The 16805-nt window shown below is 46.5% G+C and overlaps 1 protein-coding gene across 1 annotated transcript in view; it reads right to left on the minus strand.

The window, feature by feature from the left end:
- Positions 1-925: 925 nt before the first annotated feature.
- Positions 926-16805, minus strand: part of cers3a (ceramide synthase 3a) — a 29716-nt gene continuing 13836 nt past the window's right edge. Inside the window, 6 exon segments of the mRNA XM_031816313.1 lie at positions 926-1236; positions 6278-6431; positions 7660-7718; positions 7721-7768; positions 13244-13372; positions 13812-13904. Coding sequence (XP_031672173.1) covers positions 982-1236; positions 6278-6431; positions 7660-7718; positions 7721-7768; positions 13244-13372; positions 13812-13904 — 738 coding nt within the window. The 3' untranslated portion in view covers positions 926-981.

Here is a 16805-nt window from a genome sequence, read left to right on the forward strand (position 1 = left end):
AGGGAGTAGGAGAGAGGAGAGAGAGTGAGTAGGAGAGAAGGAGAGAGGGAGAGAGGAGAGAAGGAGAGAGGGAGAAGGAGATGGAAAGAGGGAGTAGGAGGAGAAGGAGTAGGAGAGAAGGAGAGAGGGAGAAGGAGAGGGGGTAGGAGAGAGGAGAAGGAGAGAGGGGTAGGAAAGAAGGAGTAGGAGAGAAGGAGAGAGGGAGAGAGGGAGTAGGAGAGGGAGAGTAGGAGAGAGGGAGTAGTTAGTGAAGGAGACAGGGAGTAGGAGAGAATGAGAAGGAGAGAGGAAGTAGGAGAGAGGGAGTAGGAGAGGGAGAGTAGGAGAGAGGGAGTAGTTAGTGAAGGAGACAGGGAGTAGGAGAGAATGAGAAGGAGAGAAACCTACCCCCCCCCCCCCCCTATCTCTCTCCAAAACACACATCAATATCATCTGGAGGAGTCCATTGTGATATTGCCTCTCATTCATCTCCTGGTTGTCCATAACTAATCCCCATAGCCAGCAGAGGTTGAAATAAAACATGTAGACCGCTAGTGAATGAACGCAGCCCATAAACTATAAACCTTTGCCAGGCCTTGATGGATGAAGGGCTCAGGTGAAGCGTCCGTGTGGCACCGTTTTACCATGTGCTTGAGCACCACTTTTCTGCAACAATACTGAACTGATTAAATATGACGATGAACAAAAACACAAGGGTTTTAGTGGTTTTTGGTTATCTGGTCTTTGTCTCATTGCTGTCTGAGGAGGGTTCCATGTGAAACTGTGCCATCGTCAACATTGTTTTCCTTGAAGATGAGAGGAGTTTGGACGTGGAAGAAACTACAGGCCAAGAAAAACGGTCTCTTTCTGTGTGTGAAGTATTATTTTTTTGCCAGGCTACATTCCAAATTCTAGAGTCATAAATCTTAATCTAAATGTTTGTCTACTTGCTGTTGTTTTTCCATATGGGATGGAATCTGTTTTGTGTTGTTCCAGCTTCTCCTATGACCTCGATCCCACCACTCCCTGCCTCTGGTGCAGGGCTCTGCCAATCACGACGCGAGCTTGGTCAGTAGACGGTTTTGATGGGCAGACGTTCTCCGAGAGAGATAAGTGTCTGAAGCAGCCGTTGTTGCCCTCCTTTGTGCCCAGTCCAGAACTGTTGCCGTAACGATAACTGTCCTCCTCTTTTTCCTCTTCAGTCAGACTGCTTTCGTCACCATCCTCCTCATCATCACTTCTTTCATCTCTGGTCATCTGGAGTAGAGAGAGAGAGAAAGACACAGAGAGACAGAGACACACACAGAGAGAAAGAGAGAGAGACAGAGACACAGAGAGACAGAGACACACACAGAGAGACAGAGAGACAGAGAGAGAGAAAGAGAGAGAGAGAGAAAGACATAGAGAGACAGAGACAGACACAGAGAGACAGAGACACACAGAGAGACAGAGAGAGAGACAGGGAGACAGAGACAGAGAGAGACAGAGACAGAGAGAGAGAGAGCGGAGAGCGAGAGAGAGCGCGAGAGAGAGAATGTACTCAAGACATTCATCAAGATATAATGCCACTTTCTACCTCAGAGACCATCATCATCTCTAACACAGTAGTTCCCATAGTTCTCTCTCTAAAGTGATTATTTGTGATCCAAGAAAATAAAACCAGTGTCTCAAGCCAGTACTCTGTCAAAAAATAAATCAGCTGTGACCAACCATTTGGGAATCACTGCTCCTGCATCACAGTTCTGCGTAGCCCTATATCACTAAAACATTCCCCTAAAAGTAGCATTGAAACCTGGGGCTGCATGTATTGAGCGTCTCAGAGCAGGAGTGCTGATCAAGGATGAGTTTAGCCTTTCAGATCACAATGACATGGATAGCTGATCCTAGATCAACACATACTCTGAGACGCTACCTACAGCCCTGAGCTATTTCAACTAACGTAGAAACCCAATTGGCAGCCTCTGATCAATCAAAGACACCTGGAGTTGAATCCATGGTAGGTCAGGTCAGTCTTTCAGACTTACCATAATAGACTCTATTCTTGAGCTGTCTGACCGCTCTGAGCCACATTGTGTTTTCCAGAAATATAATTATGTTCGGCACAATGCTAAATCTCCAATAATTATGTCCTAATGGCAACCCACTGTTGCCTTGTGACCTCGTGGGGGTTGAGTAATTGCCTCTGGCACCTTAGCTGTTTTCTGCCGTTGCCGTAGCTGACAGGGATCAAGCACCTTGCCAAGCACAACACAATTGCATACACACACACACACACACACACACACACACACACACACACACACACACACACACACACACACACACACACACACACACACACACACACACACACACACACACACACACACACCACTAGATATCCCAAAGAACTGTGACAGGCCAAGCTGCACCTTGCCAAGCACAACACAATTGCATACACACACACACACACACACACACACACACACACACACACACACACACACACACACACACACACACACACACACACACACACACACACACACTCACACACACACACACACACACACACACACACACACACACACACACACACACACACACACACACACACACACACACACACACACACACACACACAGTTCTAACTGCTCAGTTAGTAAGTCTACATACAGAATAAGAACAATGAAACAATGAAAAACAGGAGCATTGGGTCTTAGGCTAGATTCTAGACCACACTGACAGAGAACAGACACTGTAGTCATCTGACACTGTAGTCATCTGACAAAGAACAGACACTGTAGTCATCTGACAGAGAACAGACACTGTAGTCATCTGACACTGTAGTCATCTGACAGAGAACAGACACTGTAGTCATCTGACACTGTAGTCATCTGACAGAGAACAGACACTGTAGTCATCTGACACTGTAGTCATCTGACAGAGAACAGACACTGTAGTCATCTGACACTGTAGTCATCTGACAGAGAACAGACACTGTAGTCATCTGACAGAGAACAGACACTGTAGTCATCTGACAGAGAACAGACACTGTAGTCAACTGACAGAGAACAGACACTGTAGTCAACTGACAGAGAACAAACACTGTAGTCATCTGACAGAGAACAGGACACCGTAGTCATCTGACAGAGAACAGACACTGTAGTCATCTGACAGAGAACAGACACTGTAGTCAACTGACAGAGAACAGACACTGTAGTCATCTGACAGAGAACAGACACTGTAGTCAACTGACAGAGAACAGACACTGGTGTAGCTGTCTGACAGAGAACAACACTGTAGTCATCTGACAGAGAACAGACACTGTAGTCATCTGACACTGTAGTCATCTGACAGAGAACAGACACTGTAGTCATCTGACACTGTAGTCATCTGACAGAGAACAGACACTGTAGTCATCTGACACTGTAGTCATCTGACAGAGAACAGACACTGTAGTCATCTGACACTGTAGTCATCTGACAGAGAACAGACACTGTAGTCATCTGACACTGTAGTCATCTGACAGAGAACAGACACTGTAGTCATCTGACAGAGAACAGACACTGTAGTCATCTGACACTGTAGCCATCTGACAGAGAACAGACACTGTAGTCATCTGACACTGTAGTCATCTGACAGAGAACAGACACTGTAGTCATCTGACACTGTAGTCATCTGACAGAGAACAGACACTGTAGTCATCTGACACTGTAGTAATCTGACAGAGAACAGACACTGTAGTCATCTGACAGAGAACAGACACTGTAGTCATCTGACACTGTAGTCATCTGACAGAGAACAGACACTGTAGTCATCTGACAGAGAACTGACACTGTAGTCATCTGACACTGTAGTCATCTGACAGAGAACAGACACTGTAGTCATCTGACACTGTAGTCACCTGACAGAGAACAGACACTGTAGTCATCTGACAGAGAACAGACACTGTAGTCATCTGACACTGTAGTCATCTGACAGAGAACAGACACTGTAGTCATCTGACACTGTAGTCATCTGACAGAGAACAGACACTGTAGTCATCTGACACTGTAGTCATCTGACAGAGAACAGACACTGTAGTCATCTGACACTGTAGTCATCTGACAGAGAACAGACACTGTAGTCATCTGACACTGTAGTCATCTGACAGAGAACAGACACTGTAGTCATCTGACACTGTAGTCATCTGACAGAGAACAGACACTGTAGTCATCTGACACTGTAGTCATCTGACAGAGAACAGACACTGTAGTCATCTGACAGAGAACAGACACTGTAGTCATCTGACACTGTAGTCATCTGACAGAGAACAGACACTGTAGTCATCTGACAGAGAACAGACACTGTAGTCAACTGACAGAGAACAGACACTGTAGTCAACTGACAGAGAACAAACACTGTAGTCATCTGACAGAGAACAGGACACCGTAGTCATCTGACAGAGAACAGACACTGTAGTCATCTGACAGAGAACAGACACTGTAGTCATCTGACAGAGAACAGACACTGTAGTCAACTGACAGAGAACAGACACTGTAGTCATCTGACAGAGAACAGACACTGTAGTCAACTGACAGAGAACAGACACTGGTGTAGCTGTCTGACAGAGAACAGACACTGTAGTCATCTGACAGAGAACAGACACTGTAGTCAACTGACAGAGAACAGACACTGTAGTCAACTGACAGAGAACAGACACTGGTGTAGCTGTCTGACAGAGAACAGACACTGGTGTAGCTGTCTGCACCACAGCACCAATCAGAAGCTACTGACCCATAACACCACATGGACGTCAATGCAGAAGGGCTGAGGTCTCTGTTACCCTCCACCCACATCAGACAGCACTGACTTTCAGAGACCACCTGTTGGCTATGCATGATCTAGTCAGGTCAGTCAAGCAGCTGTAGGCTGGGGCTCTATGTGTGTTTAGAGCAATGTTTCCCAGAACTCTCCTATAGTAGGATCCACTTACATCTAACATTTAACATTTTAGTCATTCAGCAACTTTAGTGCATTCATCTTCACATAGCTGGGTGAGACAACCACATATCAAATCAAAATCAAATCACATTTTATTGGTTGAGTAAACATATTTTGCAGATGTTATTAGGAGTGTAGTGAAATGCTTATGTTCCTAGCTCCAGCTGTGCAGTAATACCTAGCAACACAAAACAATACATGCAAATCCCAAAAATAATTAAATTAAGAAATATTACAATATAAATATATATGTACTGTAAAGGATGGTGTGTAGAGACAGTGTGGACAGTATATGAATAGAAAAAGTGTGTGCAGCAGTACTAGTACACCTGTTTCATCTGGTCAACTCATCATCAACCTCTGGTCAACCCTTCATCATCCTCTGGTCAACCCATCATCAACCTCTCTGGTCAACTCATCATCAACCTCTGGTCAACCCTTCATCATCCTCTGGTCAACCCCTCATCAACCTCTGGTCAACCCATCATCAACCTCTGGTCGACCCCTCATCAACCTCTGGTCGACCCCTCATCAACCTCTGGTCGAACCCTCATCAACCTCTGGTCGTCCCCTCATCAACCTCTGGTCGACCCCTCATCAACCTCTGGTCGACCCCTCATCAACCTCTGGTCGACCCTTCATCAACCTCTGGTCGACCCTTCATCAACCTCTGGTCAACCCATCATCAACCTCTGGTCGACCCCTCATCAACCTCTGGTCAACCCATCATCAACCTCTGGTCAACTCATCATCAAGTTGGTATTCTGTCAGTTTGTACCATCACAGTCGTAGCAAGATCATGTTCTGTCAAGTCAGTGCTAGTAGGAAAATACTTTAAAATACTTTATTCATTTAAGGTACTATTTGAAGAGGTAGGGTTTCATGTGTCTTCAGAAGATAGCCAGGGACTCTGCTGTCCTAGCTCCAGGCGGAGGCTGGTTCCACCATTGGGGTGCCAGGAGTGAGAAGAGCATTGACTAGGCTGAGTGGTAGCTGACCCCCCCCCCCCCCCATAGGTTATTCCACTTATTTGTCTTATCTAAAAACCAGCACACCTAATTCCAACTAATCAAGAATGTGATGATTAGTTGACCAGATGAAACAGGTATGCTAGTACTGGGGTAGATCAGTGGAAGACCACCTGTTGATAGAAGTAGAACGGCTGGGGGACTCAGAGAGCGCTTTGGGGACCACTGGTTTGAGTGTCAGACTGGTATGATTCAGGCCTGCTTGAAGTGGTGACGTTGTGACCAAGTGATGGCCGTCATAAAGGGAATGGGTGAAGAGTGGAAAAGAAAGAGTGAAATAAACCACTGCCAAAAGGATGACTCACTTTGCCGAAGAGGAACTTCTTGACCATGCGCAGGATGAGGTAGGCCCAGAAGATGTGCAGGAACAGGAGGACCACCAGCATGACGTTGAAGAAGTAGTAACCAAAGAACGGGGGGTACTGGAGTGTGGGGTACACCCACGTACAGTGGATCAGCCTGGAATGATGTAACCGATACAGACAATGATGCTGATGATGGTAATGCATTTTATTTGCAAGATACTTTTTCACAAACCCGAAGTGTGATACAGACTACTAGATATGATAAGCTCTGTTAAACATTGAAACTGGTCCTGGGTGGTGTTCAGTGTGCATGGAACGTGGGAAAACAACGTGAAGCAGAGGCGGTATAACCAGTAAGAATTCAATAAGATAATTTTTCCTATTTAAAAATGTTTTTGCTTTTCATGCCTCCTAAACACAAGCCTTTGTGAAGAAAATAATGGCTACTCTTTGCTTTATAGGGGTTTTTCATTATTGAAATAAGTAGGTAAATACTATGTAACTATCTGTACAAAAATGATAGCTAAGAAATCTGATATTCTGTCAATTGGTAAGTTAGGTCCATGAGAGAAAGGGGACATTGTTCAGCTTTTCAGCTTTCGTGCTCATTCAATGCCGTCCAATTCAGGAAAGATTAACCAGTTGCGGAAATATTGGGTCGTATTCAATAGGCACCAGACTGAAACAGGAAGGGGAAACCTGAGCCTGACCAAACAGAAACATTGGGTCGTATTCAATAGGCACCAGACTGAAACAGGAAGGGAAACCTGAGCCTGACCAAACAGAAACATTGGGTCGTATTCAATAGGCACCAGACTGAAACAGGAAGGGGAAACCTGAGCCTGACCAAACAGAAACATTGGGTCGTATTCAATAGGCACCAGACTGAAACAGGAAGGGGAAACCTGAGCCTGACCAAACAGAAACATTCGTTTTCATTTTTGGGGCTGACTACAGAGCTGGAAAAATATAGAATTCAAATATGTGGGGGAAAAAAGGAAACGTTTGTTTTCGCTTTCAGTTGCATAACCTTTTTCTACGGTGTGCACTAATGAATACGACCCTGGTTTACTTTCTCTGCAGAGAACAGAACATTATGTTTTGCAAAGTTCAACGTGTCTTTGTTTGGCCTTTCAGAGTGAAATGAGATGGTTGATTGTTTCTCACAGGAGAGGTAGACAGAACATAATTCAATAAATATTGGCTTCTGTATCACTGAGCACTCATGAGACAAAGACATTCCCCTGACAATCACTCCTCCTGTGTGCCAACTGGTGAACATACAATAGAGAGAGAGACACACACACGCACACGCGCACGCACACGCACACACACACACACACACACACACACACACAGCTAGGGTTCGTCAGTTGCCTTACCAGAATGGGAAGATGACCAGTCGGGTTACCATGAACACAATGGCAAACACCACAAAGAGAACTGTTGCAGGTTCTCCTCCCATTTGGCGTAGTTAAACAACTTGGCAGACTGGGGTAGGAGAGAGAAGAGAGAAAACACACAGTGAGTCTCCCCTCTACCAGAAACACACGGCACAGCTCACTCTGTGGGGGTGTTCTCTATGCACCCGTTTCTCTTCAGTGCACTACTGTTAACATGAACCCTATGTTTACCAGTGGGCCATTTGGGACGTAACCGTTGCTCTGGATAAAAGTGTCTGCCACTCTTGGCCTCCCGAGTGGCTCAGTGGTCTAAGGCACGGCATCGCAGTGCTAGCTGTGCCACCAGAGATTTTGGGTTCGGGTCCAGGCTCTGTCGCAGCCGGCCGCGAACCGGGAGACCCATGGGGCGGCGCACATATTGCCCAGCGTCGTGCGGGTTAGCGGAGGGTTTGGAGGGCAGGGATGTCCTTGTCCCATCGGGCACTAGCAACTCCTGCGGCGGGACTGGGCGCAGCGCACGCTGACACGGTGGCCAGGTGTACAGTGTTTCCTCCGACACATTGGTGCGGCTGGCTTCCGGGTGAATGTTCAGTGTGTCAAGAAGCAGTGCGGCTTGGTTGGGTTAAGTTTAGGTGGACGCATGGCTCTCGACCTTCACCTCTCCCGAGTCCGTACGGGAGTTTCAGCGATGAGACAAGACTTTATCTACCAGTTGGATACCACAAAATTCGGGAGATAAAGGGGTCAAAATAAAAATATATAAATAAAAAAAAGTGTCTGCCACACACACACAGAACACACTACAACACCACACAGAACACACTACACACCACACAGAACACACCACATCACCACACAGAACACCTACACACCACCACAGTACCACACTACACACCACACAGAACACACCACCCACACCAAACAGGTAACACACTCACACTACACACCACACACACTACACACCCACACTAGAACACACTACACACCACACAGAACACACTAACACCCACACAGAACACACTACCACACCACACAGAACACACTACACACCACACAGACACACTTACACAACCACACAGAACACACTACATTACACCCACACAGACACATCCTACACCACACAGAAACACACACACCCACACCAGCACACACTACACACCAAACAGAACATCACCACACACTACACACCACACAGAAACACACTACACACCACACAGAACACACTACACCCACACACACACACACAGAACACACTACACACCACACAGAACCACAACTACACACCCACACAGAACACACTACACACACACAGAACACACTACAACACCACACAGAACACACTACACCACCACACAGAACACACTACACACCACACAGAACACAACTACACACACCACACAGAACACACTACACACCACACAGAACACACTACACACACACAGAACACACCACACACTATCACACCACAACAAGAACACACCACACACCACACAGAAACACACTACACCTCACACACGGAACCACTACACACCACACATAACACACTACACCACCACACAGAACACACCACACACCACACAGAACACACTCCACACCACACAACACCTAACACACACAGAACACACTACCACACACACAGAACACACTACCACACCACACAGAACACACTACCCACCACACAGAACACCTACCACACACAAGAACACACTACACACCACACAGAACACACTACACACCACACAGAACACACTACACACCACACAGAACACACTACACACCACACAGAACACACTACACACCACACAGAACACACTACACACCACACAGAGACACACTACAACAGACACAACCACATAGAACACACTACACACCACACAGAACACACTACACACCACACAGAACACACTACACACACACAGAACACACTACCCCACACAGACCACTACCCACACAGAACACCACTACACACCACACAGAACACACTACACACCACACAGAACACACTACACACCACACAGAAACACTACACACACACACAGAACACACTACACACCACACATAACACACACACACCACAGAACACACAAACACACACAGAACACACTACACACCACACAGAACACACTACACACCACACAGAACACACCTACACACCACACAGAACACACTACACAACACACAGAACACACTACACACCACACAGAACACACTACACTACACACCACCAGAACACACTACACACCCACACAGAACACACTACACACCACACAGAACACACTACACACCACACAGAACACACTACACCACCACACAGAACACACTACACACCACACAGAACACACTACACACCACACAGAACACACTACACCACCACACAGAACACACTACACACCACACACACACTACGCACCACACAGAACACACTACACAACCACACAGAACACACTACACAAACACCAGAACACACTACACACACAGAACACACTACACACCACACAGAACACACTACACACCACACAGAACACAACTACACACCCACACAGAACCACTACACACCACACAGAACACACTACCACCACCAGAACACACTACACACACATCAGAACACACTACACACCACACAGAACACACTACACCACCACACAGAACACACTACACACCACACAGAACACACTACACACCACACAGAACACACTACACACCACACAGAACACACCCACACACACAGACATAACACACTACACACACAGAACACACTACACACCACACAGAACACACTACACACCACACAGAACACACTACACACACACAGAACTACACTACACACCACACAGAACACACTACACACCCACAGAACACACTACACACCACACAGAACACACTACACACCACACACACCACACACTACACACCACACACCACACACACAGAACACACTACACACCACACACACACACTACACACCACACAGAACACACTACACACCACACAGAACACACTACCACCACACAGAAACACCACACAGAAACACTACACACCACACAGAACACACTACACACCACACAGAACCACACTACACACCACACAGAACACACTACACACCACACAGAACACACTACACACCACACAGAACACACTACACACCACACAGAACACACTACACACCACACAGAACACACTACACACCACACAGAACACACTACACACCACACAGAACACACTACACCACCACACAGAACACACTACACACACACAGAAACACAATACACCACACAGAACACACTACACACCACACAGAACACACCACACACTACACAGAACACACCACACACCACACAGAACACACCACACACCACACAGAACACACTACACACACACAGAACACACTACACACCACACAGAACACACTACACACCACACAGAACACACTACACACCACACAGAACACACCACACACCACACAGAACACACCACACACCACACAGAACACACTACACACACACACAGAACACACCACACACCACACACCACACACCACACAGAACACACCACACACCACACACCACACACCACACAGAACACACCACACACCACACAGAACACACCACACACCACCAGAACACACCACACACCACACAGAACACACTACACACACACACAGAACACACCACACACCACACAGAACACACCACACACCACACAGAACACACTACACACCACACAGAACACACTACACACACACACAGAACACACTACACACCACACAGAACACACACACCACCACAGAACACACCCACACACCACACAGAACACACCACACACCACACAGAACACACCACACACCATACAGAACACACCACACACCACACAGAACACACTACACACACACACACACACATACACACACCACACACACACACACAGAACACACTACACACCACACAGAAACACACCACACACCACACAGAACACACTACACACCACACAGAACACACCACACACCACACAGAACACACTACACACCACACAGAACACACCACACAGAACACACTACACACACACACAGAACACACTACACACCACACAGAACACACCACACACTACACACCACACAGAACACACTACACACCACAACAGAACACACTACACACCACACAGAACACACCACACAGAACACACCACACACTACACACACACACAGACACACTACACCCACACAGAAACACACTACACACCACACAGAACACACTACACACACAGAACACAACCACACACCATACAGAACACACTACACACCACACACTACACACCACACACCACACACTACACACCACACAGAACACACTACACACCACACAGAACACCACTACACACCACACACTACACACCACACACCACACACTACACACCACACAGAACACACTACACACCACACAGAACACACTACACACCACACACTACACACCACACACCACACACTACACACCACACACCACACACTACACACCACACAGAACACACTACACACCACACAGAACACACTACACACCACACACTACACACCACACAGAACACACTACACACCACACAGAACACACTACACACCACACAGAAACACACTACACACCACACACTACACACCACACACCACACACTACACACCACACAGAACAACACTACACACCACACAGAACACACTACACACACACACAGAACACACTACACACCACACAGAACACACTACACACACACACTACACACACCACACACTACACACCACACAGAACACACTACACACCACACAGAACACACCACACACCACACAGAACACACTACACACCACACAGAACACACTACACACCACACAGAACACACCACACACCACACAGAAACACACTACACACCACACAGAACACACTACACACCACACAGAACACACTACACACTACACACCACACACACCACACACTACACACACACACAGAATACACTACACACCACACAGAACACACCACACACTACACACCCACACACACCACACACTACACACACCACAGAGAACACACTACACACCACACAGAACACACCACACACTACACACCACACACACCACACACTACACACACACACAGAACACACTACACACCACACACAGAACACATCACACACACACAGAACACACTACACACCACACAGAACACACCACACACTACACACCACACACACCACACACTACACACACACACAGAACACCTACACACCACACACAGAACACACCACACACTACACACCCACACACACCACACACTACACACACACACACAGAACACACTACATAGAACACACCACACAGAACACACCACACACCCACACAGAACACACCACACACAGAACACACCACACAGAACACACCAACACCACACACCAGAACACATCACACACCACACAGAACACACCACACACCACACAGAACACACCCACACACAGACCACACCACACACCACACAGAACACACAGAACACACACCACACACCACACACAGACACTCCACATGGTAGCAGACCTCTAGCAGGACGTCGGAGGCATCGTGGATGAGCATCACCAGGGTTCCTATACGGATGTAGTTGACACACCAAGAGAAGGACAGCAGTGTCAGGGTGGCCAAATGGTGGATGATCTGTTCCTTAAAGTCCTAGAGGAGACAACACAACAAACATCTTCACCTGTGGCTGTTGTTTCTGTTGCTACTGTTGTTATTCTACAACGTGTCCTCAAAATCACTTGATAGTGTAACATGCATAACTAAGCAGGCAGATGGACAATGTTAGGCAGGTTGGAACAACTAATATAGTGGAAAAGATAATTAACTGTAATTGCTTATGAGTAGCCAACTGCAAAATGTCTCATACATTCTACTTTTCATCTCCATAAGATATTTAATATGCTGGCCTGTCAGAGGTGGCAGGCAGGCCACTATCTAATTAGAACTGCAGTAGGTAACTAATGTGAGAAAGCAGAGCTTCTCAGTTAAACGGGTCAGAGAGTGGAAGATAATGCAGGTGTATGGGAAAGAAAGCAGAGCTTGAGAAAAGCCCATAGGGCTGGCAGGGACTGGCATCCCCGACTCTCACCTTCCTCTTGACATCAAAAGTGACTCTGAAGAGAAGCGAACCATAGAAGCTCATCTCCAGGATGTAGTACCAGTACTGAGAATCCAGCATAGTCTATAGAGAGAGAGAGAGAGAGAGGTGTGTAGAGAGAGAGAGAGAGAGACAGAGACAGAGAGAGAGAGAGAGAGAGAGAGAGAGAGGTGTGTAGAGAGAGAGAGAGGTGTGTAGAGAGAGAGAGAGAGAGAGGGGTGTGTAGAGAGAGAGAGAGAGAGAGAGTGTGTGTAGAGAGAGAGAGAGAGAGAGAGAGAGAGAGAGAGAGAGAGAGAGAGAGAGAGAAAGACGGTCCGCTCACCAACCAAGACTTCACAAAATGGGACAAACACCAAATTGAGACTCTGCACGCAGAATTCTGCAAAAATATCCTCCGTGTACAACGTAGAACACCAAATAATGCATGCAGAGCAGAATTAGGGCCGATACCCACTAATTATCAAAATCCAGAAAAGAGCTGTTAAATTCTACAACCACCTAAAAGGAAGCGATTCACAAACCTTCCATAACAAAGCCATCACCTACAGAGAGATGAACCTGGAGAAGAGTCCCCTAAGCAAGCTGGTCCTGGGGCTCTGTTCACAAACACAAACACACACTACAGAGCCCCAGGACAGCAGCACAATTAGACCCAACCAAATCATGAGAAAACAAAAAGATAACTACTTAACACATTGGAAAGAATTAACAAAAAAACAGAGCAAACTAGAATGCTATTTGGCCCTACACAGAGAGTACACAGCGGCAGAATACCTGACCACTGTGACTGACCCAAAATTAAGGAAAGCCTTGACTATGTACAGACTCAGTGAGCATAGCCTTGCTATTGAGAAAGGCCGCCGTAGGCAGACTTGGCTCTCAAGAGAAGACAGGCTATGTGCTCACTGCCCACAAAATGAGGTGGAAACTGAGCTGCACTTCCTAACCTCCTGCCCAATGTATGACCATATTAGAGAGACATATTTCCCTCAGATTACACAGATCCACAAAGAATTCGAAAACAAATCCAATTTTGAAAAACTCCCATATCTACTGGGTGAAATTCCACAGTGTGCCATCACAGCAGCAAGATTTGTGACCTGTTGCCACGAGAAAAGGGCAACCAGTGAAGAACAAACACCATTGTAAATACAACCCATATTTATGCTTATTTATTTTATCTTGTGTCCTTTAGCCATTTGTACATTGTTAGAACACTGTATATATATATAATATGACATTTGTAATGTCTTTACTGTTTTGAAACTTCTGTATGTGTAATGTTTACTGTTCATTTTTGTTGTTTTTCACTTTATATATTCACTTTGTATGTTGTCTACCTCACTTGCTTTGGCAATGTTAACACATGTTTCCCATGCCAATAAAGCCCTTGAATTGAATTGATTGAAAGACAGAGAGAGAGAGAGAGAGAGAGTGTGTAGAGAGAGAGAGAGAGATGTGTAGAGAGAGAGAGAGATGTGTAGAGAGAGAGAGAGAGAGGTGTGTAGAGAGAGAGGGAGAGAGAGAGAGGTGTGTAGAGAGAGAGAGAGAAAGGTGTGTAGAGAGAGAGAGAGGTGTGTAGAGAGAGAGACAGAGAGAGAGAAACAGAGACAGAGACAGAGAGAGAGAGGTGTGTAGAGAGAGAGGTGTGTAGAGAGAGAGAGAGAGAGAGAGAGGTGTGTAGAGAGAGAGAGAGAGAGGTGTGTAGAGAGAGAGAGAGGTGTGTAGAGAGAGAGAGAGAGAGAGAGAGAGAGAGAGAGGTGTGTAGAGAGAAAAAGAGAGAGAGGTGTGTAGAGAGAGAGAGAGAGAGGTGTGTAGAGAGAGAGAGAGATGTGTAGAGAGAGAGAGAGAGGTGTAGAGAGAGAGAGAGAGAGACAGAGACAGAGACAGAGAGAGAGAGAGAGAGAGGTGTGTAGAGAGAGGGAGAGAGAGATGTGTAGAGAGAGAGATGTGTAGAGAGAGAGAGGGAGAGAGAGACAGAGACAGAGACAGAGACAGATGTGTAGAGAGAGAGAGGGAGAGAGAGAGAGAGAGAGAGAGAGAGAGAGAGGGAGAGAGAGAGAGAGAGATGTGTAGAGAGAGAGAGAAAGATGTGTAGAGAGAGAGGGAGAGAGAGAGAGAGACAGAGACAGAGACAGAGACAGAGACAGAGACAGAGAGACAGAGATAGAGAGAGAGAGAGAGAGAGAGAGAGAGAGAGAGAGAGAGAGAGAAACACCAGTAACAGGTAACATAATCTTACAGTGCCATGAATGAATCACATTCCAACAGAACCGACTCCAAACAAAGAGCTTTCCAAATCCCTTCTCCTATGCCTGAGTGTTTGCGTCTGAAATGGCACCGTATTCCCTATACAGTGCAAAGGCCTCTGTTCAAAAGTAGTGCACTAAATAGGGAGCTATTTAGAACGGAGACAGTGTCTCTAGCTGGGGCAGCCATCGAGCATCTTAGAGTAGTGTAGCCATCGAGCATCTTAGAGTAGTGTAGCCATCGAGCATCTTAGAGTAGTGTAGCCATCGAGCATCTTAGAGTAGTGTAGCCATCGAGCATCTTAGAGTAGTGTAGCCATTCGAGCATCTTAGAGTAGTGTAGCCATCGAGCATCTTAGAGTAGTGTAGCCATCGAGCATCTTAGAGTAGTGTAGCCATCGAGCATCTTAGAGTAGTGTAGCCATCGAGCATCTTAGAGTAGTGTAGCCATCGAGCATCTTAGAGTAGTGTAGCCATCGAGCATCTTAGAGTAGTGTAGCCATCGGGCATCTTAGAGTAGTGTAGCCATCGAGCATCTTAGAGTAGTGTAGCCATCGAGCATCTTAGAGTAGTGTAGCCATCGAGCATCTTAGAGTAGTGTAGCCATCGAGCATCTTAGAGTAGTGTAGCCATCGGGCATCTTAGAGTAGTGTAGCCATCGAGCATCTTAGAGTAGTGTAGCCATCGAGCATCTTAGAGTAGTGTAGCCATCGAGCATCTTAGAGTAGTGTAGCCA

Source organism: Oncorhynchus kisutch, unplaced genomic scaffold (genome assembly GCF_002021735.2).
Source record: "Oncorhynchus kisutch isolate 150728-3 unplaced genomic scaffold, Okis_V2 scaffold774, whole genome shotgun sequence".
NCBI classification, from domain to species: domain Eukaryota; kingdom Metazoa; phylum Chordata; class Actinopteri; order Salmoniformes; family Salmonidae; genus Oncorhynchus; species Oncorhynchus kisutch.